The sequence below is a fragment of the Zootoca vivipara genome, chromosome 5 (assembly GCF_965207765.1).
Source record: "Zootoca vivipara chromosome 5, rZooViv2.hap1.1, whole genome shotgun sequence".
In the NCBI taxonomy this organism is placed as follows: Eukaryota; Metazoa; Chordata; class Lepidosauria; order Squamata; family Lacertidae; genus Zootoca; species Zootoca vivipara.
In genome coordinates, this window is record NC_142588.1 from 87182998 (window position 1) to 87201739 (window position 18742).

Genomic DNA, 18742 nt, shown 5'->3' on the forward strand with positions numbered 1-18742 from the left:
ACCCAGTGGCTGGGTGCATTGTAAAGGCATCTCCCGCCTTTCTCTTTCCTCTGTTTTCCCGCGTCAGCGTTTGAAAGTACCCGCGCGCGGGCTTTGTCCCTCTGCATCACATCTGGCTGGAGGGGGCTGTGCTGTGCTGCAGCTGCCTCCCCGGGACTGTATGGGAACTTGTGGCCGCTGCCTTTCCCCTCCGTCTGTCCCCTCTGCCCGGACTCGCCTCTTAGCCTCCTGCACTTCCACGCCACCATGCCTCTCAGTCTTAGAGCCAGCTTGTGCTGAGGGTCGCCCTACGAAGTGCTGGCCCGTCCCGAGTGTCCTCTCTGCTTGTCCAGCCTCCGCTCCCCCGGCTTGGCTGTGTTCAGAGCTGCTCGGTTCACTAAGCTTGGCTTCCCCTGTGCCCGGGTGCCTACCTGGTGCTTGAGCCGTTCCATAGTTGCAGGGTGCTGGCAACTCATGCCAATCCTCCCTCGGCATCTCTCTCTTCTGCTTTAGATGCTGCCAACTTCATGCCGGCTGCTCCATTTGCAGCCCTCTTCCCTCGGGGTAGCCATCAAAAGGATTGTGGGCTTGCTGTCACAGATGGGGTGTTGGCTACTCCCGAGTAAGCACTCCACACATCCTCTGGATTTTCATAGTTTTATTGTGCATGCTATATACAGTGGTGAGATGTCTCAAATCATGTCTGCTCTGCATGGGGCAGAAGCCCACAATGGCGTCTCGTGGGCTCTGACCCCCCTTTTAAGACTCCAAACGCCCCTCCTCCTTGCTCTATGGGTCCTCCGTGGTCCCAAACCAGGCTCCTGAGGTGCCGTTCTCTCTCCTCCCTCCTTTCCAGCCCCTGCTGAAGCTAGCTCCTCCCCTGCTTCCCTGCTACCAACCTGGAGCTGAGCCACCAGGACTCTGCAGAGCCCTGGACCCGTCTTAACCCTTCCTGTTCCTGATTTGAACTCCCAGACTTGCTGCTGCTCTCCCATCTGATGGAAGTAAGCAGAGTGGGCTGCTCTCTGCAAGCCCTCTCTCTTACACTTTTGCTTCTATTTTATGCAATGGAGGATCAGATTAGCCACAACCTATTTCTTGGGAACTAGTGCATTCATGCTAAGCCAAGGTTTAGCTTAACGTGACATGTGAATGTAGCCACTGTAGTTAGTAATAAGAACATAAGAACAGCCTGCTGGATCAGACCAATGACCCATCTAGTTCAGCATCCTCTTTTCACAGTGGCCAACCAGCAAGTACGACCTGAGTCTGTAGAGGCAGAGCATAGCTATCCTGGCTAGTAGTCACTGATACAGCCTTTTCCTCCATAAATTTGGAGGCATGGATAATTTTCATTCTGGTGAATAATGCCCCTGGGGCCTGAGCTATATATTGTGAGGCTTACAGCTCAATCCTGTGTAGAATGAAACATGCTTAAGGCAAAGTCAATGGACTTGAGACTGTAGGATCAGCTGTTAGCACAGCAGCAGGAGATGGAGTTTGCATTACAGCAGCTGAGTTAGGCTGCCAGAAAACTTGAAGTGGATTACTTGAGTGGAGGGGAAACTAGTAGCCTTTTAGCTTGATGCTGAAAGCAGATTCCTGCTATTCTCCTCTCTGGCAAAAATGAAGCCCTTTGTTGATGAAGTGGATGAACAGAATGAAGAGCTCATCTATGTCAAGAGAGTTTGATTGGGAGAAGTATTATCATTGTGAAGAGCTGCTGGACAGGAATTGGGAAAAACTCAGGATTTTTTTTGGGGGGGGGAAGGGAGTGAGTTCTCTAGTTATGTATGGACTATTTGCTACTGAGCTGGGGGCAATGTTTAATTTCTAAAAAGAGACATGCAGCAACTTGAATTTGTGGGAAATTAATTATTTATACCCTCAATTTCTTCGTGGGAAGGGGAGGGCAGACTGCACTTTCTCAATGGCAGGAGAAAAACACATTGTGTATGCTGGGGCATGTTCCCATGCTCTTCCTGACTGATAGAAATAGTTGTTGACAACACAGTTTGCTGACTGGTGGTTTCAGTAATTCTTTAAGTAAACTTGAAACTTTGCCGATGTGGCTGGGACACTTAATTTAGCTAGAATTGCCATCACTTATCACTGTAGCAGTTTTCTTTCCTGAAAGGAAAAGTGGAATGTTTCCTTAAATTAGTCCTGATGTTGTAATCTGTGGTGTGCTAACTGCAAAATAATAGCAGCATTTCTCTTGTAAAATTATACTTTGGCTAAAATTATTTAGCTTTTGAGTGTTATGTATAGTTGAAGATGAGGTTACTAATAAACTCAGTAAACCCTTTACTAATTTTACTACGGCCGTACCTTGGATCCCAAACGCCTTGTGAGTCAAACGTTTTGGCTCCTGAATGCTGCAAACCCGGAAGTGAGTGTTCTGGTTTGCAAATGTTTTTTGGAACCCGAACATCCGATGCGGCTTCTGGTGCTTCCAATTGGCTGCCAATTAGATTCTGTTCGACTTCTGAGGTACCACTGTATATTTATTCCTTCTTACCTAGAAGTAAATATTAGAATAGTTAAAAGTTGAATAGTTTTGTAATATGATTGACGAATATCCTATTTTCCTCAAAGCTGCTGCAAACCATTAAGTATCACGTTTGTATGCAATCTTTGGCATATTTAACCATGTTGTGTTTTTTCTTTAAAAATTGTTTCAGTTTAAAATTACCATTCTAATGGGAGGTGCCATTTTGAAAAAGAAAAAAATCATCCTTGATAGCAGTATTTAACAATTTTTATACTTTATTCTAGGGATTCATCAAAGATGTTCATGAGGATTCACTCACAGTTGTGTTTGAAAATAAGTACGTACTATGTTGAAAATATTATTCCCTTTATTTAGTTACATAATGTGCCATCCCCCAGAAATGCATAGAACATATTTCACTATGGAGACAAAGTGCAGGAGCTTGACTACAAATACAGCTGAATATAAAATGGAAAGAACATCCTTAAATGTTGTTGCTAAGTTCTTGAAGCCACAGTAGTCCCGTAGTCTTGGCAACTATAGTAAATTGAAATGGGTTTAAATAGAAATACAGCTGATCTTACTGTGTTGACAATGGGGAGGCTGGTAAATAGCCACTCTGTTGGCTGCCTCCCTGTGACTAAGGCAGAGATCCTTCTGTAAATTAGAAGAGAACATTTCCCCCTCCTTTCTGGCTGTCATTGTCCTGGTTTAGGTGATTGGGAGCAAACTGCAACAAGTCTCAATCTTCTTCCTCTCCCCACCACCCTAATACTTGAGAGAGACATTCCACTTTCATTTTAGAACAAACTACAGTTCTGAATATTACAGAAGTGTTGTTTGTTTAAACCAGGGTAAAACGTATTCGAACCGATTTTGTTGGCTAACCTTGGTAAGAACAAACCACAGTTCGCAGCATTCACATGTAATATGGAACTCTAGTTCATTCTAACGTGAAAGCAGAAATGTTTGCTCTCTTCTCATCTGCAAAGGATGAGAGAGCGCATAAAGCCAAGGCTCACCATAGCTTGTTCATAATCATTTTCATCATAGTTTAGGATAGAGTACCATTTGAGTCACGGATGGTTAATATAAGTGTGTGTTGTTAAACAATCTAACAAAAGTGTTGTTGGCTTTTTGGATATTGAGATTCTCTGTTTAATATTAGTGTGGACAGTAATCCATTTGTGTCCAATATTCGTATTTAAATAATCAATTTAAAATTACAACTGTGAACCAGGGTTACCTTTTCTTACTGACAGTTGTAATTTGAAACTTTCAGCTGGCAACCAGAACGCCAAGTTCCCTTCAATGAAGTAAGATTACCACCACCACCTGATATCAAGAAAGAAATTGGTGAAGGAGATGAAGTGGAGGTGAGTTCATCCAGTGATGGGCAGTGACTTGTATTTTTAGAGGTGGTGTTGGTCAAGTTAGACCCTTAAAACCAATCATGTCAAAATGAATGGAATTTTCCCAGCAATGCTTGGTCACTTGTGCCATGGATATAAATTAGAGAAGTCCCCTCTTTCCAGTAGCTATGCCGCTATCAGAGTCAGTCTGCATGGTATTACCAAGTAGATGGTATTATTCATGCAAGCTATGTAACAGACTTTTTGGTAAGACCATGTATCGTGAGGACAAGTAAGTTCTGAATTAGACACATAGGACACAACTCTCAAATGCAACAGCAAGATGCATTTATTCCTCTAGGAGGCACTGCATTGTCCCTAAGGAAGGGAGGAGGATTCAGTGCTTCCTCTTGTTGCCATGGTTGGTGGATCTGTTTCTGTTCTCTGTCGTGCTCGTCTATGCCTCAGATTTGTCATCACATAATGACAAATATGAAGAAATAGAAACTGATTGTGATAGTTCAGAAAATGAAACTGATCCTATGAATACTGCATTAAATTTAGTCTCCCCTCCAACCTTTTTCTCAGCTATTATTATGGCTCATTGACATAGAACCACAGAATTGTAGAGTAGGAAGACCAGTCCCCTGCAATGCAGGAATCTCAACATGTGGTTCCCCCATCCAATTTGAAACCATGATTTGTTTCAACATGACACAATTTTGTGTCTGCATGACAATGTGGAGAACTGGAGGAGAGGCAGTGATTTTGAGAATACTTAATACTTTTCTTTGTTTTACTCATAAACTGACAATAACAAAGAGATGCTAGGTTCCTTACAGTTCAGTAGTTTGTCCATTTGTAACACATTTTAAAAAGTAAATTCAATTTGTAATTATTGTTTGACTAAACTCTACTTCCAATATAACAAACATGGTATTTTATTTACAGGTAGGTAGCTGTGTTGGTCTGACATAGTCAAAACAAAATAAAAAAATTCCTTCCAGCAGTACCTTAGAGCAGTGCTCCCCAACCTTTTTATCGCCGCGGACCAGTCAATGTTTGATAATTTTACTGCGGCCCGCTGAGGGGGGGCCGTTGATTGTTTCATGGCCCGCCGAGGGGGGACGACGTTGATTATTTATATTTTATTTAGATTGTTTTGATTTAATAGTTTTAATTTAATTGTATTTAATGTTCCTTGGGCGGCCCGGTACCAATTGATCCACGGACCGGTACCGGTCCGTGGCCCGGGGGTTGAGGACCACTGCCTTAGAGACCAACTAAGTTTGTCATTGGTATGAGCTTTCATGTGCATGCACACGAAAGCTCATACCAATGACAAACTTAGTTGGTCTCTAAGGTGCTGCTGGAAGGATTTTTTTTTATCATGGTATTTTATGATAAAGTCATACACAATACATTTTATGTTCCTAAAGTAAGAAAGTTACTTTTGATCTGTAAATGGTGCTTAAAAAAGAAATACTGAATATTTTTCAGTTTCCCCCAAAATTTGTGTTTCCTCTGAGAAAAAACTATCTCCTCCCCCACCCTCCGCCTGGCATGACTTCAAAATTTCTGGGAATTTTATATCTCTACCTATTTCCAAAGATGAATTGGACACCAGTAGAAAATTGTTGCCAGCAGATTATGCCAAGATCTTTATCCATCTGCCACCATTTTGTAATTGGCTTCATTCCTGCTCTGCCATTTTGTGATTGATAGGCCTATACAGTAAGAGCTGTTCGACAGTGGAATTTGCTGCCAAGGAGTGTGGTGGAGTCTCCTTCTTTGGAGGTCTTTAAGCGGAGGCTTGACAGCCATCTGTCAGGAATGCTTTGATGGTGTTTCCTGCTTGGCAGGGGGTTGGACTGGATGGCCCTTGTGGTCTCTTCCAACTCTATGATTCTATGAATTTTCAGCCATCTCATTTGAGCCTTGGGAGTAGAATGTTTGCGAACCATTGCTCTGTTTTAAATAAAGATATGAAGGCAGACAAGATGATCTTATATTTTATATTAAGGGAAAGAGTTTACTTTTAGAATAGTTTATGCCTGTAATTGTATTGATACTTGTAATTCTGGTGTACACAGAAAAAGAAAATCCAGCTTTCAGTAGCCATGATTTTGTTGGCTCTCCACAAACATTGAAATGAATCTGAATAGTGCTAGTTTGTGAAGATTGAAACATATTCTAATATGGTTTAAATATGCTGTATGATTCCCCCCCCCAAAGGTGTATTCACGAGCAAATGACCAAGAGCCTTGTGGATGGTGGCTAGCAAAAGTTCGAATGATGAAAGGGGAGGTAAGTAGGAGTAAAACTTGGGAATTGTAAGCAAACTTCATGAGGAACCAACTAAAGAAAGCTTTAAACCTAAGAAAGTTTTAAACCTGTGTAGGACGTTGTAAACAAGAGCACTCCAAAAAATAAACTACAGTATGCAAGTTTAGTAACCTATTTACATACACTCCCCCAAATGGATGAGATTGGGTATTCTTAGTTAAATTTGCTGAAAGTTTTGCTGCCTGAGGGTGGTGGAATGGCAAACGCAAAGAGGATGATTCAAATATTTATCATGCTCACTAGTGCTCTTTGGGTTGCGTCCAACTAAGTCATACTCGAGAGAAGACCTATTGAAAACAATGGATTTCAGTGAACCTGCTCTGAGTATGCCTTAGTTGAATGCAGCCCTCTAACTCAGTCCATGGCTACCTTTTTCCTGCTGCACCCCTGTGATGCTCAGGAGCTCAGTTACGTCACCCCTTGCCTGCAGAGCTGGCAGCCTCTCACCCTTTTTTGAACACCCTCCTTGTGGAGCGTTCCCTCAGCCTCCTCTCCTCCCCCCTCTGCTTGAGAGTCCTCTAGCCAGCCATTGCTACTGCCCCTGGTCTCTGAGCTGCCCCCCCCCGCCCCAAAGAGGTGTGCCTCCCAGAGGCACCATTTGCCTGCAGAGCTTATAGCCAGGGCTGCTGCAATAAACAGCTGTGCAAATCCTAGGGAGGCGGAGATGCAAGAGAGCATCAGAGGAGGAAGGGAAGGAAAGAGCAAAACAGCCCAGTGTTGCCCATGGTACCCCTGAGCATCATTCAAGGCACCCCAGGGTGCTCTGTTTTCCATAATAATTCATTTCCCAATGTTACACCTTTTTGTTCCTATAACACAGCCTTTGTCAACCTGGTGCCTTTAAGATGTTTTGGACTACAACAGCTGTGCTGACGGCAGCTGATGGGGGTTGTAGTTCAAAAACATCTGGAAGATACCAGGTTGACAAAGGTGGATAATGCATTTTGCTTCCTTATATAGGGCTTCAAAAGCCCCATGCTCCTGTTTCTTGTTTATAAAGGCTAGGATTGATGAGACCTGGGTTCAAATCCCCTCATATCAATGAAGCCCATTGGACGACTTTCGGCCAGCTACACACTTTAGCCCAACTTAAACCTTATTGTTGATGTATGCCACCCTTACATTGGAAGGCTGTGATAAAATGCAGTACAGTGGAACCTCGGTTTATGAACACCTCGGTTTATGAATTTTCGGTTTATGAACGCCGCGGACCCATCTGGAACGGATTAATTCACTTTCCATTGCTTTCAATGGGAAAGTTTGCTTCAGTTTATGAACGCTTCAGTTTATGAACAGACTTCCGGAACCAATTACACCCATGCTTCAGTTTATGAACGCTTCAGTTTAAGTACTCCGCGGACCGTCTGGAACGGATTAATTCACTTTCCATTACTTTCAATGGGAAAGTTCGCTTCAGTTTATGAACAGACTTCCAGAACCAATTGTGTTCATAAACCGAGGTACCACTGTATATCAACAAAGCTGAGGCATGTGTTTTATGAGGATGATATACTATGGAGATGATAAACTGCTATGAGTATTTCTGCATATTTTGGGGTCCAATAATTTTAGAGGTCTTTGGGGGGCAAATGTGTGCCCTTTAGATTTTTTTAAAAAAAGAATTCTAATCTGTCCTTAGTTCTACGTCATTGAGTATGCTGCCTGTGATGCCACTTACAATGAAATAGTGACATTTGAACGACTTCGGCCTGTGAATCAAAACAAACCTGTTAACAAGAACACGTTCTTCAAGTGTGCAGTAGAAGTTCCTGAAGATCTGAGAGAAGCGTGAGTGACTACTCTAAAATTTCATTATATCACTATCTTGTGTCTAAAAATTGGTTTTCTTTTAAACAACCTAAAGCTGATTTTTTTTGAAATAAAAAAAAAATCATCTGAAGTCTTGGACAGATGAAAATGGAGTACACAGTTACCTGGGAATAGTTCCCATTAAACTCAGTAGGATTTACCTCCAAGTAGACATGCATTAGATGACACTGTGACTCTGTCTTACTGAATCTTTAAGAAAGACAGATGGATAGGAAGGCCTAGAAATGCAGCAGGATTTTCTCAGTTTAGGCATACCTCAGAGATCTTGTGGGTTTGGTCCAGACCACTGCAATAAAGTGAATATTGCAATAAAACAAGTCACACAATTTGTTTGGTTCCCCAGTGCATATATAAGTTATGTTTACACTATGGTCTGTTAAGCCAGGCCCACCTGACTGCAGGGTGGGAGGGGAAAAAACCTGGCTCCAGCCCTAGCCAGCTCCACTCTTGTGGCCAGAAGGGTGGCAGCAGCAGGGGGCTTCTTTCCCCTGGATGGGGCCAGGCTGCCTGCAGCTGCACCTGTGTCCTCTTAAGGAGCAATATCTGTGAAGTGCAGTAGAGCGATGTATGCCTGTAGCAGGGAGAAGTGGTTGAGAAATTCAAAGGCCATGGACTAACTTTTGATTGTGGCAGAAAACAGAAATTGCTGAGAGGCATGGAGAGGAAGAAATAGGATGGGACCGGAGCAACAGGTGACTGGTTTCAAAATAGGAGTTTCATTTTGTGGGTAAAGATGGATCACCAGTCTCATGAGTTTCAGCATTCAAGGAAGAGCGGAATTCTTCTGCTCCGGAGAGTCAAAAATTGGGAAACTACCTGAATCATTTTTATAGCAAAGTCAAGCATTATCAACTAGTGCCATTCACTCGGCGCCAGAGGCACCAACAACCACCTCAACCTGTTCTGAAGTCACTACAGGGACAGAAGGCAAAAACTCCAGGCGCGGTCGGGGTGGCTCCTCTTTGCTTGAAATAGTGTTCTGCACACTCCGATCCTCACACAGCTATTTAACAGATATTTTGTATAAAGTACATTTACATTGTAAAATTAGCCAAAGCAAATTCAAAGTACTGTATATTCCTGCATATAAGACTACTTTTTAACCCAGGAAAATCATCTCAAAAGTTGGGGGTTGTCTTATACGCCGGGTCGTATTTCTTTTATGGCGAGTATATCCCAAACACTATATATTAACTGGAAAAGTTGGGGGTCGTCTTATACGCCCAGTTGTATTATACGCCGGAATATACGGTATGTAAGTACTTTGCGAATAAATAAATAAATAGAAGCGAATAAATTACTATTCTATTCTATTAACATAACAGGAATATTGCCTTTCTCTGTGCCCTGCACTCACTTGTACAAATGTCGTATTGGATTTTTTTTAATGCTTTTTAATGCTTTGCCTCCAAGTATTGCAGTTTTATACAACAGCATGTTTTGTTGATAAAACTGCCACCTGAGTTAACTTACAAATTGATTTTTCTAGGTGTGCTAATGAAAGTGCTCATAAGGATTTTAAGAAAGCTGTAGGAGCCTGCAGAATTTTTTACCAGGCTGAAACTGCTCAGCTAATAGTACTGGTAAGGTATATTTTCTGTTTGGTTTGATCACTGTGTGAGTTTACTTTTTGGCTAATGTTATGATTGTGTATGAGGGAGAGAGAAAAGATTGAAGACTGAAGGTTATCTCCAGCTTTGTATTCAGAGTGGGTCCATTGAAATCAATGCCTATTTTTTTCAATGAGTCTGTTCTAAGCATGGCTTAGTTCTACAAGATACCTTGTTACTTTGGTATATTGAGAAGCTTTCTGCTTGTGAATGAGAAATTTGCTTTAGAGATTCCAGGGTAGAAAGTTGTGGGCAGAACCAATAGACAGAGGATCTCATGCAAGCTAAAGCCCAGGCCTTAACTATTTTGCCTTTGACACTTCTGTGCATATTGCAGTACAGGACAGCTGGGTCAGCCTGAAGGCTGTGTGTGCCAAGATACCTTGCATAACTTTGTGTACACCCCCATCCCTATTTCCTGCTGCAGCTGATGCATCTGTATGGGCATGGCTTTCTGCCGATAGTAGGTCAGGCTATCCCAAACAACGTAGTCCAACACATCTTGATTGATCTCCATTAACATAAAACTTGCTGTCCCTCCTGCCATTGAGGCAATATCCATTGCACCATTTTGATCCAGTGATGAAAATACGGCAAATGTTTGCTGACCTTGTTTCAAAAACCAAAAACAGCAGACATTCCTTGATGTTCTTCTGAGCAACTGCTTGGCAGGGGTTTGGACTGGATGGCCCTTTTGTGGTCTCTTCCAACTCTATGATTCTAAGTTCTATCACATTTTTCCAAAACATGCAGTTGTAACAAGGAATTGTTAAATAAAATGAGGGCTCTCTAGCTATAAATTACCCTGTAAAGTGGAAATGCTGTTTGTATCATTGCTACTTTATTTCTACAGTCCGCCAGTGAGGCAACAGTGAAAAGAGTAAATATCCTGAGTGATATGCATTTGCGCAGCATTCGAACCAAGATAATGCTTATGTCAAGAAATGAAGAAGCAACAAAGCATCTAGAAGTGAGTTGTCCTCATACTGGCTTCCCCTCCAATTTTATCTCTCTCCTCCTATCTCTGGAACTCTCCTCAGTTCCAGTCTTGATGTAGCTGTTCTCATATTTGAAGTTCTGCTGTAGTAAACAAATTATTTTGCCTCCTCCCTAGTGCACGAAACAGCTTGCAGCAGCATTTCATGAGGAATTTGTTGTCAGAGAAGATTTAATGGGACTTGCAATAGGAACACATGGTAGTAATATACAGCAAGCCAGGAAGGTTCCAGGAGTTACTGCAATTGAGCTTGAAGAAGATACCGGAACTTTCAGGATCTATGGAGAGGTAAAAGGAAACAAGAGGTTTCTTACCTTTGTAGTTGTGTGGTGTTCTTTTTCTTTACTTGCTCTAGTGTTCTGAATTTGGCATGAGCCTGCAACTACAGTATATCAGCCTGCCTCACACTGCAATAGAGGCCTCCCTCGGGTGTCCAAGGATCTGTGAGTTTGGTAGAGACCTTTTCCATTGTGGCCCCAAAGGCTGTGGAACTCCCTGCAGTGGATCTGCAGCAGGCTGCCAAACTACAGTAGTTTTGGAAGGCTTTAAAAACATACCTTTTCCAACTTATTCTTGAATTAAGTTTTATTGGTTAGACTGGGTTGCTGTTGCTGTGGAAAAATGTTTTAACGAGTTGGCCAAGTATGCTTTTTATTGGATTTTATTGGTATGTATGAGAGGTGTTTTTAGGTTTTTGTTGATATTTTGTAATTTTCTTGTTAGCTACCTTAAGCGACATAGAACTATTTTAAAATAAAATAATAAAAATGAGATGAGCACAAGGTTCCAAAAATTCCATAGCCTTTGTAAGGACACCATGCATTTGCCAGAAGGGAATGCTGCACAGCAGCGGTTTCCAATTAGCTAAGTATTGAGGACCCCCTGTTTTTCAAAAGCCAAGCCATGGACCTTTTGAAAAACGTTCTATCCGTGTTTGAAAATAACCTGGGTGGGTTGTCTGGACCTCCTGGGGTTCAAGACCCCCAGTTGGGAACTACTGCTGTATAGAAGGCTGTTTTTACTTGTGTCTGTGAACAGAAGTCTCTATGATGAAACTGCTTAGTCACTGCTTTATTTTCACTTGCATTGAAGCTTTCCTGCAGTATTTTGCAGGTATTTATATCCCTTTCTGTGCACGTAATTACTGTGCTGCATTATGGAGAGAGTGCTCCTGTCAGGTCAATAATAATAATAATAATAATAATAATAATAATAATAATAATAATAATAATTTTATTATTTATATCCCGCCCATCTGGTGGGGTTGCCCCAGCCACTCCGGTAGGCTACTACTGAGTTAATTGCTACTGGTAGCTGGTGAATAACTAGCAAATGATTTTTTGTGGGGAGTTAGGGTTGCTTTGCTTCTTAAGAATTGCGTATTAGAATTCTAAGATGCAATACAATATACTGTATTTTATATTGTGTTTTTATACCAAAAGTTTTCTTGAGTATGTTTTAGTAATAGACATATAATAAATTGAATTAATAAAATGGTGAGGTACATATGGTTACATTTAACTGATTTTATCCTTTGTGTCTCTTGTGATTGACCTCGTTGTAAATTCCTTTAGAAATCATGGTGCTTAAAGGTATATAAACTGTTGAAAATGTTTGATTATTAGAGGAAGGAGTAGAGAAGCATGAGGCTACTTGAAGAAAACCAAGAAATACCAGAGTTTAAAATAAAAAAATAGTACAGAAATTTTCCCAAGTCTCCATTTGTATTTTAGGCCACTAGACTCCAATCACACAGTTCGTAATCTCACAGTTAATAATATGAATGTGTACCTATATTTCTTTAGCATTTTTAAGTTGCAAATGAGATTTTATGTTCCTATCTCCTGTTTTATATTTAAATGTTAATTGCCTGAAGGAGTTTTAACTGTTGGAAGTGGTTTTAATTTTTAATATATTGTGTTTACAAATGGCTTCTGTTCTTTTCCAGAGTGCTGAGGCAGTAAAAAAGGCTAGAAGCTATTTGGAATTTGTGGAGGACTTTATTCAGGTTCCTAGGAGTCTTGTGGGTATGTAATAGTGATAAAACTTTTAACATCCTTGAATACACTCCTCCTGCCTATTCAGTATGAAAATGTTGATGTCTCCCCACCCTTTAATGACACACCTGAACTACTATTTTGGTGGCTGATACACTGGAGTATATATAGAGAGCAGTGCTGCAGTAACAAATGGAGTATTCTGGATTAGAGGAGCATGGCAAGGCTCTTTCCTTGGAAGAGGAAGCAGGAAATTGAAGGAGATCTTATCCAAGGGAACTGAGTCCGAGCAGATTCCCTACCCTCAGTTAATTTCTGTCGGGCTGGAAAGCAAGAGTAGGCAATCCTTCTTCTCAATTGTGCCTCTTCAGCCTACTCTTTTTGCTTTTCATTTTTCTTAATTTCTTCCTCTTTTTGCCAAAGGAGCTAAGAAGCCTCAAGTGACTCAGTTCATTATCTCCTTGCAGAGGCAGTGATCAAGTGCAGCTCCACTCCTCTCTCCTGAGAGAGAAATTTTAAGCAGATGATACCTATTGCTGCTCCACACTATGGTCGCTTCCTGGGCTCATTCATCTGCCTGCCATCCTTGGTGTATTGGTCACGATACCGAGGGAGAATATAAATATTTTCTCCTTTTGTTTCCTCATGACCAAGTTATTTTTGTTTAGCTGCTGCCTGGGACTCATTCACTCTTCTACCCTACCACCTGAGGACAATGCCTACTGATAACTTGAAGCATTGTAGTCTTGCCCCACAGGGTCAGTGTAAGGTACAACCATTGCTCTGTAAGACATGGGGTAGGCTCTAGTAGAAAGTGACATGGGATTGGAGTGATGCTCCTCTAATCCTGCACATCAGATGTTGAGAAAAGGGGTTTTTTTTCTACATGGTGAAACTTCATTTTTAGTAAGACTGAACATTTGGTCTCACTGTTTCTGATCCCATCTGCCATGGGTTTTGGATCGGTTCATTGTCCTTTAACTTTTCATCTTCCTCCTGTTAAGTATTCTGTGTTCCAAGTAATTGCTGTTTCAAATTAGGGGAAGGGAGCCCTCTTCCTTGGGTAACATCAACTGCTGTCTTGTAGTCCCGAGGAAGTGGACTTCCCTTTTTTGGAATGTGCCTCTCATACCCAGAAAAGAGACATGACTTGTTAAGGCAAAATATCCTCTTTTTCTTCCATATTCCTAAATAGTAATCAATAAGACCTGAGTGTTTGCTTTATTATAAACACATTACAAAAAATCTTCTGAAAGTCCCTAACAGAGAGAAACATGGAATAACCTCATTGTTAGAAAATGTGTTTTGTGTTTTTAATGAACCCATTTATAAGTTAACTTTTATATATTTTTGAGATTGTAAAGGGATTTTTTTTGTTCTCAGTCTTTCAGCTACTTTTATTGATAGATTGCTTGAGAAGCATTTGAGTAATCTCAAATTTTTATTTATTTTATTAAAGGAAAAGTTATTGGCAAAAATGGCAAAGTTATTCAGGAAATTGTGGACAAGTCTGGAGTTGTGCGAGTGAGGATTGAAGGAGACAATGAGAACAAACTGCCCAGAGAAGATGTAAGATTTAATTCTTATTTGGAATTTGTAATACATCCAAGGGGTGGGGTGGCAGGGGTGGATAAATTGATAAGTGGCAGAATGATGGAAAAGCCACTGCATTAGATTATTCTGCCTAGCGTCTGATGGACGTGTCACTCACAAATGCTACTACATTGGCAGTAGGAACATAGGAAGCTGCCTACCCAGAGTCAGACCATTGGTCCATCTAGCACAATATTGTTTATGATGACTGGCAGTAGCTTTCCTGGGTTTCAGACAGGGGTCTCTCTGAGACTGTCTGCATGTAAAGTGGTTCCTCTTCCATGAGCTGCAGCCTTTCCCCTTAGGGGTGCCATTTGAAAGGTCAAAATGTTTAGGGGTGCCATTTGTGGGTTTTGTCAACTGCTGTCTAACACCTTTTTGGTTATTTCAAGTTAAGGTTGTCTTGGCTTCAGACTTGGGCTCTGAGTATTTAGGTTATAATTCTAACTACTCTTCAGCTTTCTTCTTTGAAGATGGCTTAATACTAAAAAAAGTTGGGTAGTGTGATAATTTGCTGTGTTTATGGGGGGATGCTCCCTACACCTATCCCCTTTATCCACCGAGAGAAGGCCCACAGGTAGACTGAATCCATGTTATAGAAAGTTATCGAAATTCCCATTAAAAATAAAAACAGAGGCTGCAACCCAGTGCACTGTTACACTTGTGTAATTGTACACTGGGTTGCAGGCATCATTTGCTTGTGACTCTCTTTGTGCTTCAATAATATTACATTTTATTTTTGTAGGGAATGGTTCCGTTTGTCTTTGTGGGTACTAAAGAAAGCATTGGGAATGTCCAGGTGCTTCTTGAATACCATATTGCCTATTTGAAGGTAAGCATTCTTTGTGGGAAAGGCACAAGTTTCTTGAATAACTGTCCCTTTTGTGGAGGTTTTGCATAAGCTTGTCATTAGTTGCAGATTCCATGCCCATTTTTTTTGTCCAGTACCGGTATTACACTAGTTCATATCTGTTTTCTTTGTGCTGATTGTATGATCGTGTTTAATTCAAGAAGATTAGGAGATTTGGAGTGAAGTGTCATCAGTGTGCTGATGATCTGTTTCTTTGTAGCATCTGAGTCAGGTGTGCCCATGCAAACCCCAAACTAGTATCTACTGTATATTCCTGCGTATAAGGCTACTTTTTAACCCAGGAAAATCTTCTCAAAAGTTGGGGGTCATCTTATACGCTGGGTTGTATTTCTTATACGGCGAGTATATCCCAAACTCTATATTTTAACTGGAAAAGTTGGGGTCGTCTTATACGCCCAGTCATTTAATACTCCGGAATATACGGTACACAGTGGTGGGCTGGTGGAGAACTAACAAATGGAGCAGCAGTAAACTGAAACTGACTCTCAGCAGGATGAAGGCTCAGTCAGTGAGTTAGTCAGTCACCTGTCCTGATATGTACTACTTACCTGTTCTGAGAAACAAGTTTGAGGATTACTCTCACACATTGTAAGTGGAGGCCTTAAGGACTTAGGAGCACTTTTTGCTGTGGTCATGCCTGGATAGGGATAGCTTAATTACAGTGGTCCCTATATTAGTACAGTGGTACCTCAGGTTAAGAACTTAATTCATTCTGGAGGTCCGTTCTTAACCTGAAATTGTTCTTAACCTGAGGTACTAGTTTAGCTAATGGGGCCTCCCGCTGCTGTGCAATTTCTGTTCTCATCCTGAAGCAAAGTTCTTAGCCCGAGGTACTATTTCTGGGTTAGCGGAGTCTGTAACCTAAAGTGTCTGTAGCCCGAAGTACCACTGTGACCTTAAAACTGGTTTATTTCAAGTAAACTGGTCCCAAGCCATTACGGGCTTTATATACTAGAAGCAGCACCTTGAAACTGGCCAAATGGGCAATAAGTTCAGATCTTTTAGCAGTGGTGTTGCATGCTGACAGGGTCTCACTTCTGTCAGTAACCATGCTCCAGCATTCTGCACTAACTGCAGCTTCCAGATCAAGTGCAAAGGAAGCACCACCTAGACAGTGTTGCAGCAATCCAGTCTCCAAGTCACCAGTGCCTGAACTGCTGGGCTCAAGTTCAGCATAGCTGTTTTACCAGACACAGCTGGTAAAAGGGTGCTTCTAGTCACTGAGGCTACCTGGTCCTCTAGTGACAAAGCTGGATCCAGAAGCACTCCCAAACTGGCTCCTTCAGAGAGAATGTAATCCCATCCAGGCAGTAGACTTGATTTCTCAAATCTGGGAACCACTCGTGCATAATGCCTCTGTCTTGCCAGGATTCATGCTCAGCTTATTATCCCTCGTCCATCCCACCACTGCATCCCTGCACTGGTCCAGGGCCCACACTGATTCAGATCCTGATTCAGATGTTACAGAGAATAGAGCTGAGTGTCGTCAGCATAATGACTGCACCTTGCCCCCAGAACGCCTAATTACCACTCCCAGTGGCTTCATGTTGATATTAAATGGTATTGAGGATAGAATAGTGCCCTGTGGCACCCCAGAGGGCAGGTTGGAATGCTTTTGTGTTTTGGGTACTTGGCTTCTTTGGGCTTACTGGCTTTGCAAACCTACCTGTGTAGGAATCATTGCCTTAAATGAGTATGAATTTAATGGAGAACTGATCTTATGCTGCTACATAGTTGGGAATATGTGTAGGTTTTGATTTGTTGTGCTTAAAATCATCTCAGGTTGAACAACTTCAGTTTTTACAGGACTACCAAATCTGAAGTTAACTTTAGTATTCTGCCATTATGGTTGCAACAGCTAATTGCCTTTGTCTTACTCATCCTCCTATGTTGTCTGCTCCCAAATAAAAGGCAGACTTGTATCTAGTTTAAGGCTGTTAAAACTCAATCACTGCTTTTTCTTTTTCATTAAGTAGTTATTCAGCAGTTTCAGTATCATGGGAATGCACAATTGTATGACTTGTGAAGGTGATCAGTATTGAATCTGGAAACATAGAAGATAGCAAACAACATATACCAAATGCTCTGAAAGCAATGTGGATGAAAGTTGTCTCAAAATGTAATCAGGGTATTTTTCAGTGCATCATAACATGTTGATTTTCAGCGGGTCTTTCAGTCTACATTGCAAAGCATTACTGCCCTGAGAGCGTTATGCACTCGAATCTTAGAACTAAAAGAGCTGTTTGCTTTTTTGAATATTGTTACAATAGAAATATGGGATGTAACTGTTAAAAAATACATTTTTTTAAAAAACAAAACAGCGGACTTGCTTACATTTAGTATAACTGTCCATGCAGGAAGTGGAACAGCTGCGGATGGAGAGGCTCCAGATTGATGAGCAGCTACGTCAGATTGGCATGGGGTTCAGACCTTCATCTACCAGAGGTCCTGAAAAGGAAAAGGGTTATACCACAGACGAGAACATCCCTTCCTCTGTACAAGGCTCCAGATCCTATAGTGGAAGAGGTAGGGGACGGAGAGGCCCCAATTACACATCTGGCTATGGTAAGTTATGCTTAAAGATCAGTTTTGAAATTTGCAGGTTCAGTCACCTACCTGAAACTCTGGAAAGGCATTGCCAGTCAAGAGTAGACAGTGTAGGAATTTGCTTCAAATAGACTTTTATTACATACCAAATTTTGATCTGGAAGCTCATACAATTCTTCCCTTACAAGCATTTAAAAAATAATTTCACACAAGTGTTTAAAGAAGGAATAAAATAAACTTCTTATGTGGTAGATATGAAAGGTAGAGGGGGTGACCTTTCAGCCTAGGACCTCATACTCTCTAGCTCATTTCTCACATGTTTGGTGCTTCAAATCCAGAAGAATCTAGTTTTCACTTCTTAATTTTCTAATTTGGTTAGGTGCATTCAATAATGAACAATGTTTGCCTCCTAGGCGGCCCATTGTGAAATTTGGCCTGCCTTGTTTCTGTCAGCAGCAGTGAATAGTGTTCAATTAGCTTGATAGTCTAATTATTTCAATCAGTAATGGTGGTCTCAGGGTCCTATACTTCCATCTGTGAATTAAATTTGTCTCATGAAATTTCAACGTATGAAATGTTTGAGCCTTATGAAACTCAATGAAATCTTAAGAGTTTGGGGCCTAAAGTTCTCCTTCACTGGGTTAGGTTGGCCAATGGTCTAACCCAATATAAAACAGCTTCCTTTATTCCTCTGAGTCTCATCATCTGCAGTATGGGAAACCATAATGCTGCTTAACTGCCAGGGCTGTTGTGAGGAATACAGCTAGAAAATTATAAAAACGTAGTGGAGGCCAAGCTGTGAATGGTGGACATGCTGTGCTTTGAATTTTATTACCAGTGTTTGATAGCTTTTAAAAGATTTTGACACTTAAAGAAATCCAGAGTAGTCACTTAACTTTGAAATCAAGAGCATCAAAAATAAATGCGAACGTCAGAAATAGTCTTGTCTGGCAGCATACTTTCATACTTGTTTCTGCAAGCATTAACAAAAAATGGTATACAGAAGCCCAACTATAGCTGAAGGACCTGTAGTGTGTATCCAGGCTTATTGTCCACCCTGGTCTAAATTGATCAGATCTTTCAAATATATAATTTAGTGTTAGCTATGGGTGGCGCTGTGGGTTAA

The 18742-nt window shown here is 41.3% G+C and overlaps 1 protein-coding gene across 4 annotated transcripts in view; it reads left to right on the top strand.

Moving 5' to 3' along the window:
* FXR1 (FMR1 autosomal homolog 1) overlaps positions 1–18742 on the top strand; it is a 37747-nt gene that overhangs the window by 11576 nt on the left and 7429 nt on the right. For all 4 annotated transcript variants that reach the window (XM_035132625.3, XM_035132628.3, XM_035132627.3 and 1 more), the window contains exons 2-12: positions 2758–2810; positions 3756–3849; positions 6061–6132; positions 7811–7959; positions 9491–9584; positions 10465–10581; positions 10726–10896; positions 12557–12635; positions 14065–14174; positions 14944–15030; positions 17427–17634. In XM_035132625.3, coding sequence (XP_034988516.1) covers positions 2758–2810; positions 3756–3849; positions 6061–6132; positions 7811–7959; positions 9491–9584; positions 10465–10581; positions 10726–10896; positions 12557–12635; positions 14065–14174; positions 14944–15030; positions 17427–17634 — 1234 coding nt within the window. The remainder of the gene's footprint in view (positions 1–2757; positions 2811–3755; positions 3850–6060; positions 6133–7810; positions 7960–9490; positions 9585–10464; positions 10582–10725; positions 10897–12556; positions 12636–14064; positions 14175–14943; positions 15031–17426; positions 17635–18742) is intronic.